The sequence below is a fragment of the Balaenoptera musculus genome, chromosome 8 (genome assembly GCF_009873245.2).
Source record: "Balaenoptera musculus isolate JJ_BM4_2016_0621 chromosome 8, mBalMus1.pri.v3, whole genome shotgun sequence".
Classification (NCBI taxonomy): Eukaryota; Metazoa; Chordata; class Mammalia; order Artiodactyla; family Balaenopteridae; genus Balaenoptera; species Balaenoptera musculus.
In genome coordinates, this window is record NC_045792.1 from 83,336,705 (window position 1) to 83,363,653 (window position 26,949).

At 45.8% G+C, this 26,949-nt stretch overlaps 1 protein-coding gene across 1 annotated transcript in view; it reads right to left on the bottom strand.

Annotated features, from left to right (window-relative positions):
- Positions 1 to 26,852, bottom strand: part of WT1 (WT1 transcription factor) — a 49,736-nt gene extending 22,884 nt beyond the window's left edge. The window contains exons 1-4 of the mRNA XM_036859194.1: positions 26,325 to 26,852; positions 20,523 to 20,645; positions 19,970 to 20,072; positions 10,131 to 10,208 (exon numbers count right to left, since the gene is read on the bottom strand). Coding sequence (XP_036715089.1) covers positions 10,131 to 10,208; positions 19,970 to 20,072; positions 20,523 to 20,645; positions 26,325 to 26,769 — 749 coding nt within the window. The 5' untranslated portion in view covers positions 26,770 to 26,852. The remainder of the gene's footprint in view (positions 1 to 10,130; positions 10,209 to 19,969; positions 20,073 to 20,522; positions 20,646 to 26,324) is intronic.
- Positions 26,853 to 26,949: the final 97 nt, after the last annotated feature.

Genomic DNA, 26,949 nt, shown 5'->3' on the forward strand with positions numbered 1-26,949 from the left:
TTTCCTCAGTAGTCTACAGAAAACAATCAGCCATATTTTTACTTGAAATATTTACTTTCCTCCTGCCCTCAGGTGTTTCATTTCAGTTCACACCTCAAGAAAAAGACACATTTTTTACTTTTAATTTAAATATATTGTATGTCACTTTTCATTAAAAATTATACTATGGTAATAATTCTAACTATTGTACTTTTTAATGAACACTTTTCCCATGAGCATTAGAAAGAAAGCTCCTCCCGCCCACTCCATCCTTCATTTATTTTCTATCCGGGTCATGTACATCCCTGCAGCATCCAGCTCCACATAATATCTGGAGGGGAAGAGGACTCACCCCACTTTCACTAACTCTGACTTTTTAAATTCTCTATTGAGTATGTTTTTTTCTTTTTTGCCCACCGTCCTCTGGTAACACAGCCTCTTCTCCTTTCAGGGAACCATCTCTCTCTAATCCCACCCTCAGGCTCCAGGGGTGAGTACATGCCTATGGCCTGGCCAATCAGACCACTGCATTCTCTAGCTACCCAATCCAGGCCAATCAGAGGCTTCCCTGGGTCTTTTGGTGGAGAAGAACCAATAGGGAGGCAGTCTTCTTGTGAAGCTGTAGGTGCCAAAAAACAGCTATTTTCGCCACAGTGAAGAGAGCCTGTCTGAGAGGACAGCCAGCACAGAGGAGAGCAAAGACAAGGGACAATGAAACAGTGTTCTAAAGACACTGTCTCAGCCCCTGAATCCACACATGGGGTTTTAAAACACAATACAATAAGCCACTAAATTTAAATTCCCTCTTTGACCTATGCCAGTTACAACTAGGGTTCTGCCACTTGCAATAGAAAAAGTCCTGATAATACATAATCTAACAGTTATCTAGAAGTAATTGTATTTATTTTTCAGCAAATATATCAAAACATGATACCTATAAGTGAGTACTGCAAAAGGTCCCTTCAAAGTATTACCTTTTGGGAACTCTGCTCAATGTTAGGTGGCAGCCTGGATGGGAGGGGAGTTTGGGGGAGAATGGATACATGCATATGTATGGCTGAGTCCCTTTGCTGTGCACCTGAAACTATCACAACATTGTTAATCGGCTATACTCCAATAAAAATTAAAAGTTAAAAAAGTAAATAAATAAAAATAAAAACAGCCCTCCATCCACATTTCATGATAAGACACAAAACTCAGTGAAATGACATCAAGAAAAAGGTAAAAAATAAAAATTAATGTATTCATTTAAAAAAATATATTACCTTTTGGAAGATGCTCACTTGTTCCAACCATGCTAGCTATTATTGCTAAAACTTGTTTGTATTCCTCTTTTGTAAGTTTCTTTATAGTCACAGCTCGTATGTTTTCACTTCCATGCAGCCTAGTCCTTAGCCACTATTTAATAGGGAATACAGGCTGAGTGGTTAACAGCCTGATAACAACGCTTGTATAAATCAGCCATTATGAACCATCAAGCTTTCCTCACCACTTGAAATGGTACACAAACCTCTTCCAACTGACTTTTTTCTCTTATTTCACACTCAGAGCAGAGCTAGAAGCTATTTTAAATCTAGTTTCCCATAACAGTTTGGGGAGAATACAGCTCCCCTCCAAAAATAAAACTCCACACTATTTACTGGCTCCTACTGCTGGGAAGAATATTTTTAGGCATGACTTTCCTTCCTACTTCAACACATACAAACATAGGAACGCACGTTCTCGTAGATCACCTCATCAGACCATATGAGAAATATCTGGATCTCCCCTTACATGCGTCTGGTATTGAAGTGCTAGTTCATCAGAATCCCAGTTTCATCTAACTCACTGGGTTCTATAATATCAATGCTTTGGCTCCATGGCCAGAGACTGCTGCTAGATTCACGCCAAGAACAGCTGTCCCAAATTCACGATAGATAAATTCTACACAGGGAAAAGAAGCAGGATCTTTTCAGCCTGGGCTCCCACCCAGCTTGCTCACACACTCTTAAATCTGAAAAATGTGACTCAACCATTCTCAATTATTTAAAAAAAAAAAAAAGTCCTGCCTGAAACCCCAGAATCAAGCAGAGCTCTCTTAAGACTAAGCCCTTTTCTGCTTCTCCAGTTGAAACGGAGGTTTGTACACGTGAAGGCCACGTGCATAATCATCTCTACCAAAAGCACAACCTTTCAGCTGACATTAGTAACACAACAAAGTATTTCAAGGTAAAGAAACAAAAGAAATACCTTGTAATACATTCATAGGAATCACACTCATTCTCAAAGAGATTTATGAAGCCAGAGGCATTACTGTTAAAATTCCCGAAAAGGAGAAATTCAAAATAGGAACATCTGACATACAAGACTTGAAAAAGAGTTGAGAAATGCCATCCATGTTCTTGAAGAAAGGACTAGCAATTTTTCAAAGGTCAAAATTCTCCAAAATTAATTTTTAAACCTGATGCAATTCATTCAAAATTCCAATTAAGAGTTTTATAAAATAAACTTGTTACTTTAGAATGGGTCTTTATTTCTAAAGATAATATAGACAGTTGCGATATACTCTGCACTGTTTCCTCTATTCTTAACATCTCACATTGGTATGGTGTATTTGTCACAATTAATGAACTAATATTGATAAAGACTTTCTTTGAAATTAACAAAATGAATCTAAAGTTCATCTTGAAGAATAAACAAGAGATAATAGCCAGAAATAGTTTGAAAAAAGAAATACAATGCTAGGGAACTTTCCTATCAGGTATTTAAACAGACTATAAAATTATAGCAAAGAAAACAGTCTGATGCTTGACAAAAAGAGCCGTACTGATCAAAAGAAGAGAATAACGAGTCTAGAAATGGATCCAAGGAATTTGATAGGATTCAAGAATTGATAAAGGTAATATACGAAGTTAATGAGAAAAGGATGGATTATTCAAAGCAGTTTGGGGATACTGGCTAGTCATCTAGAAACAAATCAAGGTGGAATCCAATCGCAAAATAAATTCAGAATAAATTAAATGTTTAAGTGTTAAGAAGTCAATCAAAAAATATACCAAAATACAATAAGTAAATTTTTTAAAAATGGGGGGACTTCCCTGGTGGCGCAGTGGTTAAGAATCCGCATGCCAATGCAGGGGACATGGGTTCCATCCCTGGTCCGGGAAGATCCCACATGCCGCAGAGCAACTAAGCCCATGCGCCACAACTACTAAGCCTGCCCTCTAGAGCCTGGGAACCACAACTACTGAGCCTGTGTGCCACAACTACTGAAGCCCGCGTGCCTAGAGCCTGTGCTCTGCAACAAGAGAAGCCACCGCAATAAGACCGCGCACCACAACGAAGAGTAGCCCTCGCTCGCTGCAACTAGAGAAAGCACGCGCGCACTAACGAAGACCCAACGCAGCCAAAAATGAAATTTAAAAAAAAGAAAATTGGATATTTTTTGGATTGGATTGGAGAAATCTTTTCTATATAAAAGCCAAAACCTTGTAACTATGAAACATAAACTGATAATTTTTACTATGAAAATAAAAATTCCTGACAGAAAAAAAACATTAATAGTTAAAATACAAACCAGATAAAACATTTGCAGTACATATGACAAGCAAAGGGTTAATATCCTTAGAAACAAAGATCTGTTGTAAACCAATTTACTACTAGATGAACTATCCCAGCTCCTAGCTAACCAACCCCAGTTGCCCACGGAGCCTCTTCTCTCTCAAGGACCCTGTTCCAGCAATTCTATCCCCTCCCATCATTAATTATTTTCCCTCTTCTTGAACATTCTCAACAGCAAACATGCAGGTACTTCCATCTAAATATAGATAAATCAAAGCAATAAAAAACCACCTTCTCCCAACCCTCTTTCCCCATTGAGCTAGAACCCCATTTCTTTGCTCCCTTTTGCTGCAAAACTCCATGGAAGTGTGTTGACTTAATACAATGTCTCCAGCTTATCTCCTCCTATGATCTCTTAAACCCATCTCTATTAGGCTTTTTCCCTTTTCCTCTAATCTTTTCAGAGGCAACTACAGTTAATAGTTCAGTAAATGTTTCCAGAACTTCTTCTCTGCAGATACAAATATACCCCAATATGTTTAAAAACTAGTTATCTCTGTGTGGTGAGATAACAGATGACTTTTCTTTTTTTCCTTTATAATGTTTTGGTACTGTCTGAATTTCTTCAATATATAATAAGCCTGTGTTACTTTTATAATCAAGGGGAAAAAAGTTGTTTTCATTTTGATAAAGTCACTATCTTAGCCTTAAGAACACTACATCTGTGGCTTTGCTTTTAAAATGAAGAGTTAGAAATAAAACCAGAATAAATGAAATTGTTCACTTTTAAGAGGAAAAAAAACCCTACTAAAATAAGCAGTAACCCCTCATTCCAGAGATGCATTTATTTGGATGACTTTTTATGAGTGCAGCTTCTATATTGACGTCTTTCTAGCTAGAGGTTATGATTTTTTTCCTCGAATAGATGACAGGGAGAAGGATAAATGGTGAGCAGAGGGTCTCAGAAGGGCCTATGATGGGATCATAGACATGAGAGGTCCAAAAGACACCTTGAGGTCATGAAAGAGATCCTCCACTCATCTGATATACCTTCTTGCCCTCCAACACACACACACACACACACACACACACACACACACACACAAACCCTTTATCAACAGACTGGAGCCCTCATTAACCCCTCCCTGCACCGAGTCCACCATGCTCCTCATTCCCAGCTTGACCCCCTTCATCACCACCTTCCTTTGCTATCTTTCCTGCTTGGCTTCTTTCTTCTCCTGACCTGAACAAACCTGTTATTCATCCTCCCACTTATGAGATAAAACTAATTCCTTGCTTTAAAACAGAACAGTTAGAAACATAGTGTGGAGATGATAAGTCTACAAAGCCCAAAATACTTTTTAAAGTAAAGTATTTTTAAGACGTTGAGAATATTTTCAAAAACACTCTCATGAAGGTTGAAACACAGAACTCGGCAATGGCCTATAGAAGTGCAGTTGCTGAATTAGATCTAAGCCGAAGCCAATCATTTGTTATAAAAAAGAAAAGGACACAAATGTATACCGATGCATGGCAAAAGGTCTGAAAGTGTATGCAACATAATATTAATAGTAGTTTCATCTGGGCTACTGGGGGGAGTGTTAATTTCCTTTCCTATAAAGTTGTATTTTCTAACTGTTCTATAATTTATACATATTACTTACATAATAAAAAAATTAAATACATGAATTGAATATAAGCCCAAAGAGAAAAGAAGGGGAAAGACAAAAAGCTAGGGAGGGGAAAGTAGCGGCAGGGAAGTGAAGTGAAGGCAAAGAAACTACTGAATTAGTCCACATTGAGAGGTACAGGGGAGACAGCTCTAAATCAGAGTCCCCATCTTTATCCTGCAAACCCGGGAGAGTCCCCTGCTTTGTTCTGGTAAGTATGGCTAACAGACTCTAGCCAAGTCCAGCACAGTTGAAATGCATAAATGTAACCATATAAAAGAAGAAATTAACAGCTTTATCCTGGGAGTGGAAGTGGAGGAGTACCCTCAGGAATGCTGATATTCCCAGAGCTGCTTCTCTCCACCTTTGTGTTTTCATCACAAGCTCCAGGAGCCCCTGAAAAGCAAGCTATCCATTTTCAAGAAGTAAATCTCTTGGACGAATACCTTCTGTTCACTAGCTGGAGAGGAAAGGTGCTGGGCTGTGTATTGGAACTCCAGCTATCTCTTCTGGCACAGGTTCTCAGGGATGAGACCATGTCTAGTGGGGATTTTCTCCAGATTCGACAGCCTTGGCCCTACCAAAACACGCAGCTTTGTTTTCACCATACATCACTCAACCTGAGTCTTTCGTTTTTCCTTTCAAGCAACCACAGGTCAAATACTGTGTGTTCCCAATGGTCTGAACTTCTTGGACCAGCAAAGGGACATTCATTTTGCTCAGCACTCCTTTCACATTTCTATTGTGTTCGATTTCCCACTCCCCCTACCCAAGTCCCCAGAGAATAACTTCTTCCTTGTTTTAATAACTTGGACGGCACTCAAGGTTGATGTGTTTCTCCATTTTGCAGGATATTTTCTTCAGAAGAGACAAAACAGAGGCTGACAGAGTAGCCGGGCTTGGGAGCAGCGTTAGGAAATCAGCAGGCGTTAGGAACACACAGAAAATGATTCTAAAGAAATACAAAGCAGACAGCAATGCGAGGCACCATACACAGAATTATTCATAAAGGTGGACTAGTGCTTAGAAAGATTCCCCTGCAATTTTTTCTCCCAATGACCCACTTAGAAAATATAATTTCATTTGTTTGTAAGGAAAAGGGTCAGAGTTAAGAAAGTGGCTTCATAAAGTACCTTCTCTTCGACTTAAATTGAAACACAATATTCTCCCATTTGAGGTCATAAAAGTAGCTCTGATCCCTACGGGCACGCAGAGATTAGAAAATGAGTAAAGGGAGGAGGAGAGAGGAGTAAATCAGTGGTAAGATTCCCTCCTCCCCACCCTGTTTCATGTTTTCATCTCGTCTTGCCCATGTCCTCCCTACAATCCTATCCCCACCCAGTATAATAACACTGCTCCCCAACGCCTAACGAAAGATGTCTCTGTGGACTTGCTTAAGCAAGGAAACAAGCTCACTCTTTTTTTAAAAAGTAAAATTCTCAAGGAAAGGCGATGTGAACAAATATTTAGTGGGCGTTAGTGGGAGGCACATGATCTTTTAATAAAAACATTATAATGCCTCTTTTTTATGAGTGATTTAGAAATTATATCCTTTTTCTCCAAAACATGACTCAAACCTCCAGTATTCATGTTACAGATCTACCTTGTCACCATGATTTTTCTTACTACTGATTTCAGATAGTGTCCAGACACTAGTAACAGATAAATGTAAAAACACAGTTATTTCTCTTTGTCTTTCTTCATGGAATATCTTTTCTCAAATGTATTTTCCGTATTAACAGCATTTTCATACCATGGCAAAGGAAAGCAAATTTGGTACAGAGAATAAAGATACCTACCCAGATTATGTACCCCCTGGGAAAAAACCACTTTCTACTGGGGTATCAGCTTCAATTGAATCCAGTTCTCTGCTGTTCATGGGCTTGGAGGAAAGAGCTAAGGAGTCGCTATTTTTAGAGCTAAGAGAGGCAAACTGTGGGTCATGATCTATTAATGAGTTGTAAAATCAATCTACACATCTCAACCAGCATTTTTTAAAATGATATGGAATAAAGTAGAAAACATCAGTATGCACAGCATGTAGTAAGTATTGTTTTGTGAAAACTTCTACGTGTGTGGGTACATCTGATCTCAGTGTAAAAGGTATTTCTAACTGTGGTCGCAGTCTAAAAAGTTTAAGAAACTCTAATCTAGGGCCCAGATACTGGAGTCAGACAGAAGTGGGTTCCAACGTGGCTCTGACCCTTACTTGCTAAGTGAACTTAACCTCTCAAGCCTCCTCATGTGAAAGATGGGTGTGAACATAATACCCTAGGATTGTCATGAGATCAAAAGAGGAGAGGTATATAAAGCCCTTCACACCCTGCCCAATAATGTTAACAACCATCTTCAGGTAAATGTTCAGCTCACACTCAGAAGCAAACATTTAGTTGACTTACAACATGTGCTAAAGGGATAAAAACACAGTGTGAGAGAAGATATTAGGAAATTAGACAGTTGTAATGTTTTGCTCTCCAAAGAGTTACTCTTCTATAAGACTATCTACTGGAGGAGTCCTTGATGCTTTTTATACAACTCTCTGAATAAAGTATTCAAGAAATACATTTTAATTTCAGGAATCCTTTTCCAAAACGTAAGCACCAGATCAAGGAAAACACTTCTAGTTTTTGTTTCTTTCACAGGATTGAACAAAACAAATTATATGCATTTTGTGCTTCATCTTTGTAATATAGCTTCTGACTCCCTAGCAAGTGACTAATATCATGTGTCTAAAGATCTTAAAAGGTACCAAAATTATCTCACCTATGGAAAGACCCAGATTCAAATACATGCCAAGATTCTTTATATGTAATTTTTGCAATTAAGCAAATAAACTAACCCTGTACTCCAGCATGAAGAAATTTTAAAAACTGAAAACATACTACTCACTTCACAATCATGTTCTATCTATTCTTGGCAGGTAGTTTGGTGAGAGTTACTGAATTCTGATTACAGTAGAGAGAAGAAAAGCAAGGGATCCAGAAAGAAAGGCTGGGACCACGAAACATAGGACAAGTTTTGAGTAGGTGGAAAGATACAGTGCTAAAACTGTCAGCAGCCCCTTGGATGGAAGTGGGGAGAGAAAAAAATCCAAGTCAATAGCAGGCTTTTTTACTTTTGGGTCTAGAGAGACGAAGTGGAGATTTGGTTAAAATAGAAAAATTGGGGGCTGGGGGTGGAAAGAAGGATCTAATAGTGAGTCTTAGAAGATGAAAAACAACTTCACTAATCACTGAAGGATGATCCAACAAACAGGACTGAACCAACAAAAGAAAGATGAGAAGAGGGAGGCTGGTTTTGGTGTTTAAGCAGAGAAAACGAAATCAAAAGAAACAGTTACAGAAATGTCCAAGGGTGCAGGCTATAATAAGGCTGGGGAAAACACAGATGTTTAGGAATTTTCAAAAGTCTTTGCAGAAAGTCTGGCCATAGACTTGGGGTAAAAATTAAGTTCTCCCTGAGAGATTTAAAGGTAAATAGAGAAAAGGCTGAAAGATTTGACCGATCTAACAGGAATATGTGTAATGCCACAAATTTCATATTTTTTGAAACGTTCACCAGGAAATGAGCAGGGTTGCTACAGCATCATTTTTTTAATTGTTTTCCAGGAGTGTGTTGATGAGAAATGTCACCACCTCCATTTTTACCCACAGTATATCTACAATAAATAAGAGGAGGCAGAGAGAGACAGAGGGAAAAAATGAATAGATTCTTCCCATCCCTGTGCACCAACTGCTACCCTGATTACCCATCATCAGTCCTAACTCCTGCATCACCCCAGGTGCCAGTCAACAAGGCCTATGTCATTTGCTTTGCCATCATCGCATTGTCCACTCACTTGCTCTGCCCTTCTGTCCATTTCACTGAGCTGGAGCTCCCAGCAGCAACTCTAGAAGAGAAGAAGAGGTGGGGAATGGGGACTGGAGCATGCGTGGCTCTAGCAAGCCCCCCAGATCCCACAGTCCAATGAGAAGCCACTAAATACACAGAGATGTAAAGCCAGCTGTCTAGTCAAGAGTGCTGAACTGAGTCCTCGATCCCACTGGGGCTGATGGGGTGGGGGTGTGGAAGGCAGCACAGGGAGGCTGGAAAGAGCCTTTGCTTTGGAATCAGATCTGGACGTGGAATCCCAGCTCTACCACATAGTATGATGTGAATTTGGGAAGTTACTTAATTCTCTGAGCTTGACTGACTTATTTGGAAAACAGGATAACAGTACCTAGGCATCATAATGCCATCAGGAAGATTAGATGAGGTGACCTAGACGAGAACCTGATACACCACAGGTGCTTCATGACTGTCACATCCTACTGCCCACCAACTCAGATTCGAAACCAAAAGTGAGTTCTTTTACTGTTTAAAGCAAGTCCCACCTGCTTTATTTTTTTCACTTCCAGGTGCAAAGCATTGTCCCTACCTATGTTTGATTGCTATGTTCTCCCTATTCTGGTTGTGTATCAAGTGTGATAAAAGTCTGTTCAGGCAACCAGGTGTGAACACGTCTGACTTTGGATGGTCCAAATCATCTTCACTCAAATAGGAGTTTGGATCCTGGACTTTGTAAACTCAAAGCATTTCTTGATAAGATAATGTAATGATTAACCTCTGTGGTATCACTAGCAAAACACAAACATTAAACAAGTTTGAATGGACACAAGTTTGAAGAACTCTAAAACATTCAATAAGGAAAGGCCATATTTAATTTTCCCAGTATTCTCAACCCCCTTGTTCTAGACGAGAACATCCCCTATTTATATTCCTAAAAATTTAATACTGAACAACACTGACCAACTGGGAGAGGGAGGAAAGCATCTTAATTCTACAGAGAGCCATGCCTATTCTTCTAAAACTGTACTCTCTTCATACAGTATAAGGACCTTTAAAATGGTTCAAACAAGTGTAAGTTACTGTTTAAGGGAAATGGAGTAGAGAAGACCTTACCCCTTTAATGTGGCTCCTAAGTTCATCTGATTCCAGGTCATGCATTCAAGTTGGGAGGTCATTTGGTATAAATTGTCACTGTTAGAAAAACATTCAGAGTTAGAAATGCATAATACAAAAGACATATATATATGCAACTGTTTCTCCAAAAAGCAATAGACTTTTAACTTTTCTTTACAATGAAAGCCTCCACATTTTCCAGAATGACAGAATACACGAGTCTGAAATGATTTTCATTTCATCCCACTGATCTCTGCACGTCATTCACTTCACACACAGCAGAAAGGATGTGAGAATAATTTGGAAGCCTTTAAAAAACCTTAGTAGAGCAAACACTGAAGTTTCTAGAGAGGTACTAAACCTCTGAAGGGAAGAGGCTAAAGGGAGTGAAACTTTGAAAGGCAACACAGGCTGGATAGCTCAACATTAAAGTTAAAAGCCTGGAGCTGAAAGTAAAAAGACAGCAGATTAATTATTCGTGAAAAGGCCATTAAGTTGTTTTAATCAAAAGGATAAGTATCATGTGGATTATGAGGGCCTGAAAAGTCAAAGAGTGATGGGTGATGGATGGTCTAATACTCAAGGATGTGACAAGCAAAAGAAAGAGGATGATAAACTCTAGATACAACTGAAGGAATCATTCTCTACAAATTTTATAGTCACGGAGTTTTTTTTTTAAAGCCCCCAACTCAGTTCTATATTATATGAGGGAAAACAATGGCTGATCATTTACATTAAGACCCCAAAGGAAAAATATCCCACCATATAAACCAACCAAAAGTTTTTCTCTCCCTTTTTTTTTGCACATACAACTCTTAAAAACATCATTATAACATATGTTTTAAAACACATCTCTAAATGCATTATAGAAGAGCTATCACATCTATTTCCTGGAATAACACTCTTGTCAAAGTATCCTGCATGCACGACTCATGAACATCTTTATTATATGCTTTTATGTTTATTAATTTATTAATTTTATATTTATCTCCTGCCTAAAAAACTAGCACATAACTCAATTACCAGAAATCCCCTAAGTAACCAAGCTCAACTAGGAATAAATGTAGTTCTGAACTGAAATGGTTAATTATGAAATTTGAGACCCAAGAGATTAATGGTTTGTCTGGGAACGCTTGGTCTAAACACATTACAGAAGAACATTTCCACTCCACCGTCACAGCAGAAGGGAAAGAAGGTAAGAAGCTTTCAGTATGTAATGTATGATACCAGATTGCAAATTCTGGACAATATCCACCTTGTCACGGCATTCCTTTGGACTGCTTCATCCATCGGGCAGAGGTAACACCAAAGTTTAATTAAGAGAAGGTTCTGTAAGGCCAGCCAAACTGAGGACTTGTGGAGGGGTGAGGGAAATTACAGTATTTATCCCTTGGAATAAATGAACACCATGCTCTCTCTCAGCATAGCTTGATAAATCATGGTGGAGTCCATCTGCCTCTCATATAATCACTGAAAATTATTTGGAACTCCTTAGTGGTGGGTACACAGGATAAGGAGGAAATCAGATTCCAGGAGGGAATTTTACGTATGAAATGTGAAGTGACTTCAAACTCGAAGTACGTGTAGTTTCATTAGTCAGTGCATATCTGGACCCCATCATTCATCCCCGTGTCTGACTGGCTATTATGCTACTACAATATCCTACATATCAATGAAAAAAAAAATGATTAGTCTCTCCTGCAGCTTCCCTGTTCTCAGCAGCGGCCGGTGCTGGTCTGTGCCACTACGTTTCGCAATTCCACGAATTCTTGCTGTAAGGCCAGTGTAATTAATTCCTGAAGGACCCCAATTTTTATTAGAAGTGCCAGCCTGCTGCATTTAACATGGGAGAGTTTCTTGAACTTTCTTTGGGCTGACAGTTCATTAATAAGCGGCCTCCTCCACAATCTCTACTGGTTTTTGTTCTCCTGCGCCTTTTCATCAGGCAATCCATTTATTAATCTTGCCATTAATCTCAGCCAACAGGCATTGTATTCCCCAGGCAGCTCTCTATTTTTGTCACTGATTTTAAAAAATTGTTCACCAACTAAAATCACTCAGCCCCAGTTGACAATTTTCCTAGGTCCTATTGGGATGTGGGATCTTTCTGAAATTATTTCCTCCTTGCATAAGACTAAGAACACTAATTTTCAAGAGGTCTGAGAAGCAAGATGAGTGACAGAAGTTTACACACATGGGTCAATGAGTCCCAAATATCTAACTTTATGATTTAGGGATTTTCTCACAGACTTAAAGAATAGTCCAGCAGATTCCTAAAGAGAAAATAATTTTAAGGACATTTTCTTGGCCCCCAGAAAGCAAACCTTCTAAAATACAGAACCTATGTCTTATATATGTATCTTCCTAGTGGGTGCTTGATAAATACTCTCTACCACACTGCCCAATATGGAAGCCACTAGTCAGACATGGCTATTGAGCACTTGAAATATGGAGAGTACCACAGGTTGAAATAAGATTTGGGCTTTTGAGGTTAAATAGAATATTTTAAAAATTAATTTCCTGTTTCTTATTTTTTTTAATGTGGTTACTAGAAAATTTCAAATTACATAGATGACTTGCATTATGTTTCTATTGGACAGTGCTACTCGGTAAATTTTAAGACCTTGAGCATATCAGTTCAGCTCTCTGCACCTCAGTTTTCTCATCTGTTAAATGGGAATATTAATCTCAATCAGTCTAACTTTACTGGGATGTTGTGAAGCTCTAATACTGGCTCTTTCAAGACTATACAGATAATATATTTTAACTTTTTCTAATCCATCAAATTTTGTATAGTACATTCACACATCACCAATACTCCTCACAACAACTCTGTGAGGCAGGTGTAATTATGATTCCCATTTATCAGAGGAGGATGGGGGCTCAAGGAAGTGTCTAGTGCTGACTTGCCTGATGCCCCCACCTCTACCCTGCCAGGCCCCTTTAAAGGCTTCCTGGCATTATTTGACCTCTGAGTCTTGTCCTCTCACTACCATTTAAATGATAGTAAAAATAATATAGTAATACAAACAGGAGTCTGGAGGTGAAAGAGAACATACTCAAGGGAGCATCATGACCTACTCTGTCTCCAAGATGTGGTGTCCAACCACATCCTCTTCACCTGATTAAGAATAGTGTGCCAAGATCCCAGTAGGACCCTCACTTCGATTTCAGTGGTCCTGATAGCTCAGCTTGCAAATTCTCATAAGGGGAGAGAAGGTGGAAAGGGCCAATGGGGAAGGACTTTCAGAAAATCCCCAAGCAAAAACCAAAAAAGAAAAACAAACAAACAACAACAACCAGCAAATAGGTTTCCTGAGGCTGGTCATAGGATCAGAGCACAATTTTAACCACATCCTGCCTTCTGTTGGCTGCGGCTCCTCAGCAGCTCAGTCAGTCGGCTTGGCTGGCACCACCTTTCAGCTGGATGACAATGACAGTAATGACAATAGCTGCTGCTGGGAGAGGACAAAATGTGAATTTGAACTAAAAATACTGGTCCCAAGCATGCTCAAGCTCTGATCTCTTTGGGTAGTTGGTCAACACCCAGCTCTCATCATGAAAACCCACGAAAAGAGGCAGCACCAGTAAAGGAAAATATGACCCCTGGAAAATAAAGCATCTAATTACTAAATAACCACTGTAGGCGTCGACCACCTCATTCCCAGAGGAGATCAGATAAGCAGGTGGTTTGGCTCACAGTGACCACAGTGGTCATGTAGGCATTTCAGCTCCCCATCTAACTCTGTCTGTTTGGAAGTGAACTCTGAAATTGCTGGCTGCCAAAATATATTCCAAAAGTCATGGTGTCTTTTATATTTTTAAGTAGATCTTTAAACAGAAAAAGTCACTGGTTTCCTATGTAAGAAATGTTTGAAGCTGGAAGCAAGGCAGAGAGGAAAGAAACTTCTACAACTGGGATTAATGCAAGTTGGAGTAAAATAAAAGGAAGTCAGTCCTAGCAAAAAGGGGAACTTAAAAGGAAATCAGTAGTAGATCATATAGAGTTTGCTTTGGCCTGGACTGCAGTATTACTGAGTTCTTGACCTCCGCACAAAAAGAAAGGAAGAGAAAAGCTCTCGGCTATTATCTGGACCAGAACTCCCCCACTCTTCAAATGCATGTGTAATTCAAGTATATTTTCATCTTTAAGTGTGTTTAAGTATATTCAGCAGAACAAAGTAGAAAAGTCCTTATTACCACTGGAATGGAACTGTCGAACCTGATTAAGACTGGAGTTACCTCTGCCAGATGGTTGCTGGCTGGCAAACCAGTATCTTGGTAGAAGAAAAGTATTTCCTGAGATCAAGGAAAAGAAATTCCCAATAAGAAAAAGGCACATGTAACTGGCATCTGTGAACAGAATTCATGATGTTTCCAGAGTTTGCTGTAATAGCTCTGCCCCACGCCTCTACCTGATGACCAACGCTCATGCACAGAGGCTGCAGCCAAACTTCCACGCAGACTTTTTCCTGCGTTCTTCCCTCCAAGGCGCCACAGAGGCTGCCTGTTCAGAAATTTCTGCTCAGCAGGCCATGGTGAATAATCATTTTACAGTCAATCTCTTGGTATTGTAATTTCTCTCTAGCTCACCAGTTAACCAAAGAAAAACCCACTAGGGATTCAACTTCTATTAATAAACACTTGGTCAGCACAAATGTTGCAGGAATAATTGAAACTAGATTTTTCCCACTCCCTGGAGACAAGTCCAATTCAAGCCTTTCTTTGGCTTTGATAACACTGCCCACCACCCTGGAAACCATTTCAGACTTTCTGCCTTCATGCTTACCTATATGGGAAACAAATATCAGTATTGTCTTAAACGAAACTTGTACACCATGTAAAGTGTTTGTAGACGACACGTAAGAAGAGGCATTATTAATTATGATTTTATTTCTTCAGTGACAGATGTCCTCTGATTTAACTCTACATTGAAGGCTAACCTAAATGGTAGATCATGTACTTCCCACTGACCGGATTCCCCAGAAGCTCTATGGCTGCTAAGGAAGCTTCTCTCACATGACAGTCTACCAGTAACAGGCTCCACTGTCAACTTCATCATTGGATTGAATTGTCAACATTCAATTAAAAATATTCAAATTAGCAATTACTGCTTCTAAATTGGAATAGTTTTACCTGCTAGGGGGCCAAAGGAAACATGCATTCTCATTTAAATTGGTAGCACAGTTGCTAAAAATGAATATGTAAACCTAATAAGAGTGCAAAAAGAAAAGGAAAGTAGAATGTCTAAAAAAAAAGTGTGCGTGGGAATATTTTTCAAACACAGGGCACAGAACTCCTTTTCAAGGTAGCTGTGAGAATCAACCTGTGAAATGGGCATGGTCAGGGATTGTGGGCTCCAAGGAGCTCAGCAAGCTGAGGGAGAGAGGGGGACTTGTGGAAGAGGATTCAAGGGAAGTGAGCAGGGAAGGCCCAGCTAGCTGCCTGTTCTAGGTCAAAATCAGGGGAAAACTGTGCTTGGTGTGGTTGCACTTCACTACTTTTTCCCCTCAGGGTAGCACGGGGTCCCCCCCTGCCCTGGGAACTTACCTCTGAGCAAGCACAGACCAGGGTGGCCCTGGAAGCTGTCGCTCCCCCTGGGTCTGGATGGAAGGGAGAAAGGTCTCTGCCATTTCTGCCTGTTTCTTTAGGAGCCTGGACTGAACTTCAGTAGTTCACGCCCAGTGAGCGGTAAAGGGAAAGCTGGAGGAGTCTGGAGCTTGAAAGACAGCTGCTTTGTGAGTTAAGACTTCAGGAGACAGCTCACGTTGGCTCCTACAATACTCACCAATGAAAATACTGCCTCTGATCCACTGAGCGATTTCAATTGAAAACTATGGGTAAAACTAATGGATAACGGGGTTTCTTTCACAAATGTGAGGAATAAAGACCTTCCTCTAGCAAGACCTAAGGCAGATGCCACGTTTGGAAAGAAGTGGCACTTAACCATCAGGAGAGGCAGCAGGGTGCAGAGGGTGGGAAGATGGATTCTGGAGCCTCACACTTGCTCTGTCCCTTACTGTGTCACACTGGGCAAATTCCCCTCCAAGGGCTTCAGTTTCCTCCTCTGTAAAATGGGGGTGATAACCTATTGTCTACCTCAAAGAGTTTCAGATTAAATGTAAATAAGTCAATACTTGTGAAGTGCTCAGAATGGTTTCTGTAAGTAGTAAGTTTATATAAGCATTTGCTCTTATTATTTATTAGCAAAGGTGCTGGCACAGACTGTATAAGGGGAATATTCCAGGTGGAGGACACCAAGTGGCTTGGAATCCCTCAGCAATTCAGAGCACACATGAGCTTTGAAGGCAGAGAGACTAAATCAAATCCTGGTTCTGATTCTCACTCGCTGTGCAACTTGAGCAAGTTACCTGGAGTCTCTGAACCTATCTCCTCTGCAGTAGAGTGCGGATTACCGTACCAACCTCGTAGGTAATCAGAAGAACTAAATGAGTAAACTGAGTGCAGCACGCAGTGCAGTGCCCAGCAGCACAAAATATGCAGTAAAGCCTAGTGATTACGTAATGAGGGCTATGATCGCTGGGCTCCAGAAGGGCTGAAATCTGTTCCAGAATCCTTAGTGACCTTTAGACAAGATTCTACCCACTCTCAATACGGTGGGGAGAGAGTATGGAGAAAACTGTCTCCTAACACTTCGCATAAGTTGATTGGGATGTCACTTTCTATTCACTACTGATCACATCTGTGTATAGCTGTAACTCCTCAGATCTGTAACCTGAAAGAGAGGAGAGAATCACTTCACAGTTCTCTCAGAATAGGGAGAGAATTTTGAGAATTTCCTCAAAGCAAATTCACATTGTGCAGTGCTTATTTAATGTCAGTGTATGTACCATTACCTTTAGGTCATGTGGGAAGGGAGACTAAATCCAAGAATGGGGAGACAGAAGCTTTGGAAGGGCAGGGCAAAGAAGCTGGGCAGGCTGCCTTAGGGGGTCAAGTGCAACAAGTCAAACAAAATACAAGCAAGCCTTTCCCAGGAGGTCCCAATTTTAGACAGAAAAGGGAACAAAGCCAGGGATCAGAAGAACCACTGAATATCTAAAATCTAAAACTTTAGCCATTAAGTGATTAAAGTTTAGTCGTACTTCCTATGCTTTTTCAAACACTGTGTTCACAAAAGCATTTAAATATCCTTCAAACATTTTTAGGAGTAGGAAAGAAGGAAATGACATAACCGTAATGGTAGTAACGTTGATGCACAGATCCAATTTTAAAACATCCTTACAAATGTCCATCCATCATTACTGCAGGGGAAGTACCTGATCTTTGAAAAGTGATTAGAAATGCTGTCAATTTAGAGTGGATGGAGCTTCAAAGACTCAGTCAGCACAAACTTCAAGGAAGCAAACTTTTCCTACGGGGTCACAAATTCTTTTTCAGGAGATATTACTTAGAGATTTTTCTGTAACAAGAGAAAATGGTATTTTTATGACATTCATATAAAAATGAGCAAAGAAGTTCCAATTATGTAGAAAGAAGAAAGGGATAAGCAAATATCTCTGAAAGATGAACCTGACAAAACTGCTTTATACAGTGGCCAGTTAGAAGATGGATTAGAAAATGTGAAATTTTTATGTATAAAATGCAATCCAAGTGACTTTTCCTGCTTCCATAGCAACCATTAATTCAGTCCTAAGTCAAAATCCACCACAGGGACTCAGTTTGGAGAACTGCTGTTAAGACAGAAGTTGTGATCACTTTATCCCCTACTCATTTCTAGGCTGTTCAGTCCCTTCGTAGGGACCCACAAGGTGGATCTAGGCTTGAAGAGGGGAGAGTAAGAAATGTGTGTAACTGTGTCACTACTGAACCAGACTCCAAAGCCTCCCACTCCCCAACCTCCAAGGAGGTATCCGAACCCATCTAAATAGCACCCATTCCAGCATCAAGGTCTTCCTCTCTGCTTGGGGTGAGGCATCAACCAGGAGCCAAGGAAGAATGACTGGGTCAAAGTCATCCCACTGGGAGCCATTCCAACTGTACCCCCAGGGGCTAGAATAAGAGCAATGCTGCTCTGGCAATGGGCAGGAGCAGCTCCTTAAAAAGGATGGCAATGACCCCACCATCTCAGTTTTGCTTGGAGAGGGGGTTCACAACAGAGATTTCAGATCCTGTACCCATTCCAGTGAGTTGACCCACCAAGGGAAGGTGCAAAGATGGTTGCTCGGGACAGATCACTGGGTCTGAGGTGCCAAAGAACAGAACTGGGTTCTAACTAGAGAGGGAGAAAAGGAGGGTGAGAAGCTGTGACCATTCAATACCTCTATCTGGGCAAAATGCATGCCTTTCCCCCCCCTCTCTAAAATTATTTTTTAAAAAAAAGGCGGGGGGAGCAGGGAGGAAAAAAAGTTATCTTGAATACAAGATCAGATTAGATATGCCGGATTTCCCGATCAAAAGGAAAGGTTTCCAAAATCTGTGTACCGTAGGCGTACAGAAGTAGACGGGCTCGACCCTGTCCCTCCCCGGGATGGGAGAATCAGACCAGTCCTAGGCTCGGTTTCATAAACACGTCGGAACATTGGCATGAGCCGCCTGCGGGCTCAAGAGCGAACACTCCTTCCCCTCCTCCACCTGTGGGACTGGAGGTCCCCCAGGCGCGGCCATTCCTTCCACCAATCTCCCAGGGCAGGCGCTTTTCCTTCCTTTATTACCTCACTACCTCCTTCCCTTGACGTCAGCCCCGGGTCTTCCAACAGAGGGGAGGGAGGATGGAGATGAGTCTGGGGCAGTCGGTATCAGGATCCCCGCAGCACCGGGTGGGGGGTAGGGATGGAATATGAGGTAATGCGCGCCCAATCCCCGGCATCCAAGGCCGCGATCTGCCACTTCCCTCCCTCCGCCCCACCTTCCCGCCCAGCTCCGGCCGGTATAGTTACTAGGCAACCCTATCGGTGACGCGGGAGGCCGGCCAAGTTCACCCAAAGTTGAAGAGTAAATTTGGGGGAGAGAAGGTGGAGGGTGGAGCAAGAGCCTAGAGAAGGCACGAGGAGCTGGAAAAGAGTCTGCAAGGAAAAGAAGCTGGTCTTCGGCCTCAAGGGAACAGGAAGAAGGGCGGGCGCGGGCTGGAGCGGTCTCCCAGCAGGTACCGCTGCCGCCCGACCACAGTCCCGCACACAGTCCGGGGTAGCTGGGCGCTGGGGACGACGCCCACAGAGTGGTGCCGCAGCCCGAGACTCTGGGGGACAGGAGTGGGGAGAAGGTTGTGGCCCGAGTGTACGCGCCCTCGAATTCGTCCCAGAGAAGGCTGGCGGGTGTGGCCAGTGCGCGAGGAGGGGCTTGAGGAGTGAGAAGAACCGAGTGGGAGTGGACCCCGTGTTTAATCTTTGATCCCGAGGAAGCTGAAGTCCTCCCAGCAAAGAGCCCTTTTAAAAAAAACTCCTCAAAGCGCCGCTCTTCCTTCTTCATCTCCAAACAGTAATCGCCCTCATTTATATTCAAAGTAAGAACACTGGGGGGACTTCCCTGGCGGTCCAGTGATTAAGACTCCGCGCTGCCACTGCAGGGGGCGCGGGTTCGAGCCCTAGTCGCGGAGCTAAGATCGCGCATACCGCGCGGCGCGGCCAAAACCAAAAACCAACGTACACACACAAAGTAAGAACACCGGGAGACAGGGAAAGCTACTTCTTTCAAATGGGAGCCAGGAGAGAGGCTTTCATTTGCTTTATGGAGACGAGTGGGCTAAAGGCGTACTTTGCCTCCAGGACCCTGCACGGCCGCATCCGGGCCGCCCCGCGTCGGACGTTCCCGTGCTCGCTGGCTCGAGCGCCCCCTCCGAGGTCGCGTGGACCCAGATGTGGTGCCGAGCGCCTTCCTACCTGCTGTAGGGCGTCCTCAGCAGCAGGGCCTGGCTGCCTGTGCAGCTGTCGGTGGGCGTGTGGCAGCCGTAGACTGGGGGCGGCACGGAGTACTGCTGTTCACCTGCAGAGAGCCAGGAGAGCGGGGTGAGAGCACACCAAGGGCTGGGGGTGCGGGGGTGCGAGGCTGCGGGCAAGGGCTGGGGCAGAGCGTCCTGAGCTGGGCTCCCAGGCTGCGCTGGGGGCACTGGGGCCTGGATGCCGGGGCCGTGCAGAGAGACGGCCTACAGGTCACAGCGAGCTAAGCCTCTCACTTCACATTCCCTTAGCAGTCACGGCACAGAGCACCGAAAAGGCCCTCTGGACATTCGCAGTCTCGGCTGAGCGGAGTTAACATACTTGGGGTGGGGGGAAACAATCTTTTCTTTTGAGTGAGATTAGGCTAATTATTTCTAAAATTCTTTTAGCTATCCTCTCCTCCCTTCCCCAATTTGCTGTGTGCTGGAAATTCCTGGGGAGGGAGGGGTAGCATGGAAGAAGGGGAGAAAGACCCCACATCATTCCCTCCGCTTACCCAGCGAGCCCTGCTGGCCCATGGGGTCCTCGTGCTTGAAGGAGTGATTGGGGAACTGAGCCGCGTGGTGTGAGGGCGTGTGACCGTAGCTGGGCGTCCCGTCGAAGGTGACCGTGCTGTATCCTGCGGGCGCGGCCGAGAGAGAAACAGCGTCGGCGGAGAGTCAGGGACCGTGTGTCTGAACCAGCACCCGGGCGAGGAGCGCCCAACCTCGCATTCGGATCCCGCTCCCTCAGCCCCCAGGGCTTGCGGCGGGAAGCCGGGCCCAATGTGACCTCGCGACAGGCTCCCCGTCCTTTCCCGAGTAAAGCCCAGGCCTCCCCACCATTTCCCAATTTATTTACGCCCTTGTCTTTCACGGCGTCCGCCGCTTCTGCACACCTCGCAAGTATGAAAGCCGCCAACCGCTCGGCGGAGAAGGTTGTTCTCCCCCCAAAACAGGGCAGCGCGGGCGACCGAAATGAATCTGCTCGCCTGACCCGGCGCTGACTCGCAGCCGTAAATCAGAGGCCCGCGCACCAACTTTCATTAATTACTCGGGGCCAGTTAAACGGCATGGGCTTTAAATGGGGAGAGTAATTACAGAGTAATGTTATCTGTCTGAGGCTGCGCGACCCGACACCATTGACACCCAAGGCCCTCGGGAAAGCTGGTGAGGGGGAAAAAGAAGGGGCCTTTCAAGTTGGGCCCATGGGCCTCGACCCTGCGCCCTCCTCCTTCCTACCTCGGACCCACCTCGCGCCCAGCGGGTCGGACTGTGACCACCACTGCCGGGGCGGACTTCCTCGCGCACCAGTCTGGGAAGCCTGTTTGTTTCAGAGTGTGCCTGAGACTGTACCTCCCTTTCCCTCCATGGTATGCACTGGTCCTCTGCCTCAGTTTCCCTGCCGAGAAACCGAAGGCAATACCGCCCGTATTCTTCCCCAGCTCTCCGAAAGTGAGGGAAGAAAAAAAAAAAAAAACGTGTTGGTTGAAAAACGTAGTCTCCTTCTGTGACTATTTTCACTAAATTACTTTAAACATTTACCGCACTAGCTTCTGCAAAACTGTAGCTGCCTCTGGGGAAAAAGCATCCTCCAGCTGAGATAAAGATCAGTTCTGAGCCCTGAACCCAATGGTGGGGTCCCTTCCGATGCGCAGGCTCCGTAGTCTCTGGCCTGAGGTCCTGACCAAGTGACGAATCAGATTGGTCCAGACGCTCACATCGGCTCCCTGCAGGGCCACTGGGCCGGACCCAGTCCCCCCCACCCTCGGCCCCGCCTCTGGGCACTGAGCTGAGTCTCCAAACCCCGCTCAATTCTTGGGAGTGGGATGAGTCAAATGAACCCCATTCCCCCACTCTTGCCCCAGACATGGTCAAGGCTCTACAAGTGTCCAGTGAAGACTTAGATTGAACAGTGAAAGGTAGCCATTACCCACATCTTTCAAATACACATCCCCAGAACAAAAACAAAAACCGACCTTCTACAGTCCACTTCGGGGAATGTGGTGTGTCAGTGTGGGAGGGAGGGTTTGAACAGGTCTTCATTACCGGATTGTACAGGGCAGTCCAAGTCTCACGCACCAATTGGCGCCACAGGTTGACAACTTAAGAAGCCACCAGCTTTTATAATTTACATGACCCCAGAGGCCTCCATTTCTGGCCTGCTAAGTGGGTAAAGATAACCCCCGCCCCGTTAGCTGTCAGGAGTGGGTGAGCACGCTTGGGCTTCCAGGCACTTCATTTTGGGAGCGGAAGCCAGACCGTGTTTAAGGCCTACCAGTCCGCTGACAAACGAAATTTGGCTCCAAGCACCCAGTTTTGCAGAGGGAAGGCCGAATTTTCAAAGACCATTTTTTAAATAAAGAGGAGAAACAGAAGCAATAAAGAAGTTGTCTCTAGACGAACCCTTCTCCATTCTTGAGCCGATGAGAAGGCAGTGGCCCGGGCACCGTGCTGTCCTCGGAGGCGGGCTCCGCAACCTTCGGTGCACGGCTAGGGCCACGGGTTGCGGGCTGCAGCTCCTGCGCCGGCCGCGTCGCCTCCGCGCCCCGCGAGGCTCCCAAGGACCCGTCCCAGACCGGACACCGGACCGCTGGGCAGAGGCTGGCCTCCAACCCCCTCTCGCAGTCCCCTCCCCGGAGAGGGGATGGGCATCGGTGAAAGGGCCCTCAGAGAGGAGGGAGGGCTCTTTAAATTAGAAACTTATCGGATGCGGAACTGATCAGAGCGTGCTGTCCCGGGGCCTAGCGCTGAGCCAGGCGCGGAGAGCGCTGGGGCAGAGGCCGGGGGGAGGGACAGCTGCCGGCAGAAAGGGGCAGCATGTTCAAAGGCTCCTTGTACAGGCCTTAGAGGGAGAGGCTCGAGGGGCCAAGGTAGCGCCTTTCCCACGATTAGTCTCGGCCGGGGAAGGGAGTGCAACCTTGACCGCGGGGAGAGGCGAGACACGCTGTGCGCCTCTCTCCCCCGCCTGCCGCAGCGGAGGAGCCCGGGAACCGCTTGGCCGAGCCAGGCCCCGCGGGAGCTGAGGGATGGAGTGGATAACAGGCTCTGTCAGGAAGGTGGTCCCAAGGCTGAAAATCATGACTCCGCAGCTTCGGCAGCATACGGGGAAATTTGTCCCGCAACGAAATACCCTCTCCAATGCGACCTGAGGGGGGCGCCCTTGGCCCTAGGGCTGAGCTGGTGTCCCCACGTGACACTAGGGTGGCCTGGTGATAACAAGGCCTCCTGTAGGTAAAGGGTTCTGCGCGCCAGCGGGGCTGGGGGAATCGCGCACACTGTCAAGCAGTCTTTGTCTTCCCTTCCCAAACCCCGCACTTAGTCTAGGGCTATCGAAGTCCTCGCCCTTCTTCTGCCCCGGCAAATTCCCCACCTCTCACACAGACTACAGTGGGTTGGGTGCCCATCCAGCAGGGAAGAGAAAATCCATCTCAACAGCGGGGCCAAGATCCCTGGGAAAGGAGGTAGAAATAACCTAGAATGGTCTGGGTTTGAGTCCAAGTTCTGCCACAGAGAGATCTCCTGCACACATTATCTCTTAGAGCCTAGATTTCCTCATCCAAAAATAAGGGGCTCCTCCAGTGTCAGGCTGTGAGCTTCCTGCAAAGGTTGAGGCACTTTAATTGTCTTAACATTCAATCCCCAGTGCCTGGCACAGAGTAGGTGCTCAATAAATGTTTCCTGAATTAATATTTAGAAGCAAGATTAGAATACCAGCTATAATATTTAAGCAATTGGAAAAAAACGAGGTGTGATACCTTGGGGTGGGGGGAGGTACAAGAGTGCCAGCAATTGTCCCCACCCCTGGGCCATCGCTAGGTTGCCCTGCCTGGGGACAGGGAGCCAGAAGCTTCATTCCTCTCCGCCTCGGCCTGCTGATGGCCATTCCCACACTTTGGGGAAGGAACTGATGCCCTTGCTTTCCCCTGGTTAAGCCTCCTACCAAGACTCTACATTGCTGGGAGAGCTGCAGGAAGCCCAGAAATCGAGAGAATAAATCTGAAATCTCAGGGCCCCAGGGCCCACTCTGGTTGCCAATGCCAGGGCTGAGGCACAAGTGGCTTCTGATATCCGACCCCAGCTCCCAGCTGCTGACTGAGTCCCAAGGACTGGTCAAGTGTGATCCCTTTACGTTTTGATTACAAGAGAAAACCTAAGCCCGAAGAAGACAGGAACCGGCTTACAGGCTGTGGCCTGGATCTGGGGCCGCCTCTCTACTGGGCTATTTCCCAGGATGGGGAGGGGGGATTCCTTTACCTGCTAGTTGGTCTCCAGCTCCCAAGCCCTTTTTCTCTTTAACATCCTGGGCCTATCCTCTAGAAAGGAACTGGGATTTTTCCTTTAAGCATAGTGCCCACTGGCTAGGAAGCCCACAGTCTCACTCCTGAGGCTGAGTTGATGAAATTCTGGGCACCAGACCACCCTGTAGAAGGATGGACCCAGGGATCCAACCAAAGCTGCAGAGTCCAGGTTCCAAAACCCCGACAGAACCTAGATGGTTTCAAATAAATGATAATGGTAGTATTTTGCACAGGGGGTACTTAGATCAAATAGCTTCTCAGGTGTCTTCAAATAGCACACATCCACACAGAGACTCACTCACGTCACACACCTGCCTGCCAGTCTTGCCGTTTCTGGTCCAACCAAGTTTATGTGGCTGCTGCCTTCTGTGTTTAGAACCCCTTGGGTGGGGGGGGGGTCGGACTTCTGCTTGTGTGGCATAGAACTTCAAACCTGAGCCAAACACCAGGTTGCCCATCTTGGCTCTCCTCTTACAGATGGGGAAACTGAGACCTGGAGATTTGCCAGAGGTAACGTCAGCCTGCTAATTAGAGGTGGTACGATCAGAGGAAAAGAATCTGTAATAGTCACTGAGCTGTTTCAATACTCCTTGAGTCTGAAACACTAATTTCCTTTAGGAAAGACCTAGAGTGGAGGGACCCCATGGGTGGGCTTGAGGTTCTTCCACAGAACATGGATCCCAGGTTCCCCGAACGAAGAGAGGAGGAGGGCGGTTTCGGTTTCGCCAGGGCTTCTAGTGGGCCAGGTGTTCCGGGCTGGCCTAAGATACGAACAGCCTGGAAATACGGTTTTAAAACGTGCGTGCGAAGGCGGGAAGAACAGGGCCCTTCTGAGCCTTGGGAGCCGCAGCACCTCCTGCATACAGTACACACTCTACTCCTCCTAGCCCACGCATTCTAGAAACATCCCAGTCCCTAGGCCCGAGGGAATTTTTGCTCTAGGAAAAGCATCCACCCCTTTTTTAAAGCATTTCCTACAATATCGAATCAACTCGAATTGGTTTAGGTTCACAACAGCGCAGAAGTCTAATTAGAATAAACTTAGAAATCAAAATACAAAGGTTCGGCGTGATTGGTTCCGCACTGGTCCCTGAGAAAAAGAAGTGAGAGGGAGCCGGCGCGGGATGAGAAAACCACCAGCTGTGTCCCTCGATGTACAATGACTGAAAACGGAAAATAAACCTGTCCTTGTTCTAACCTCCAAGTCTTGCAAAAATCTTTCTCCAGCTAAGCCCCGTGTTCAACGACGAGGAGGCGCCAGAGACGGGCTGGAAGTAATGCCGACGCTCGGGCCTCATTCCACCGCCTGTGGTAGGACCCGGTCCCGCAGAGATTGGAATCAGATAAACGGGGTTCTCTTCCAGCCCTGGAGCCCGCGTGGCCGCCACCTGAGCTGGAACCCAGGAGAGATCCACTTACACACTACCATGCGCTGGAGCCATAGGCGAACACGGACACGGGTCCAGGAAAGCCACTATTGTCTCTAGCTCATTCATTTACTCATTCTAGTGCTCCAAGGTGCTTACTGTGCCTCCCTTAGGTCTAGAGTGGCTCCTGGACATTTTGGCGTGGCGGAGGCAGCAAAGGCTGCTCACCCTGCGCTGGTCCCACTCTGAATCCAGGGTCTAAAAAGTCCAGTGCCTGGCGACAGTTTGGTGGTGCCTTGAGCGACAAAACCTCTTCCCGAGGCAGAGCCAGGCATTGCACCGGTTCCCGCTTCCCACTCCCACGGGGAATAGTCTTAGAATCTCCTGAGGTCCGAGGGGCCCCAGATGACCTCCCGGCTCATGCGAAGAGTCCGGTTCCCCGCTCTGGAGGATGTCAGGGGGCCATGCCCTGGACTCCCTCTCCTTGCCCTCCTCTCCCCCAGCTGCTGCTTCCTCTACCCTCACAGTCCTTGGGGAGGCAGCCGAGTAAGAGCTGTGGTCAGGTAAGGGGTAGGACAGGGGAGTGTCCGCACGCAGCCACAGCCCAGTCGCCACCGCCCCGCGTGTAGGGGGCGCTCCCCAGTCTGCTTACCCTGGTTGCGAATAGCGGGCTGGCTCTCGAGGCAGCTAGGCAGGTAGGGCGCGTTGGGGAACATCCTGGCCTGGCCGGACGACGCCTGGCTGGGCGGAGGAGGACCGAAGGGTCCGTAGCGACAGGCTCCAGCCGTACCGGTGAACTGGCCCGAGAAGTGGACGGTGAAGGCGCTCAAGCACTGCTCCTCGTGCGGCTCCGCGCCACCCCAGCTCGGCTCCTGTTTGATGAAGGAGTGAGGCGGCGGCGGCGGCGGTGGTGGCGGCGGAGCAGGCGGCGGCGCAGGACCGCCCAAGGAACCGTAAGCCGAGGCGCCCGGGGGCGCAAAGTCCAGCACCGGCGCCCACTGCGCCGCGCCGCTCACGGGCAGGGCGCAACCGCCGCCGCCGCCCAGCGAGGGTACCGCCGGCAGCAGCGCGTTCAGGTCCCGCACGTCGGAGCCCATTTGCTGTGGCTCAGCCCCGGACGCTCCGCGGCCCCACCGGCTTTGCAGACGCTCGGCGCTCGATTCCGCCGCGCCTAACTTGGCCCAGATGCCTTCCGGGCCCTGGATCCCCGGCTGCTCGGTCTGCTGAAGGCACCCAGGCCCGGAGCGGAGCGTGTGCGAAGACGCTGGCTCCGGGGC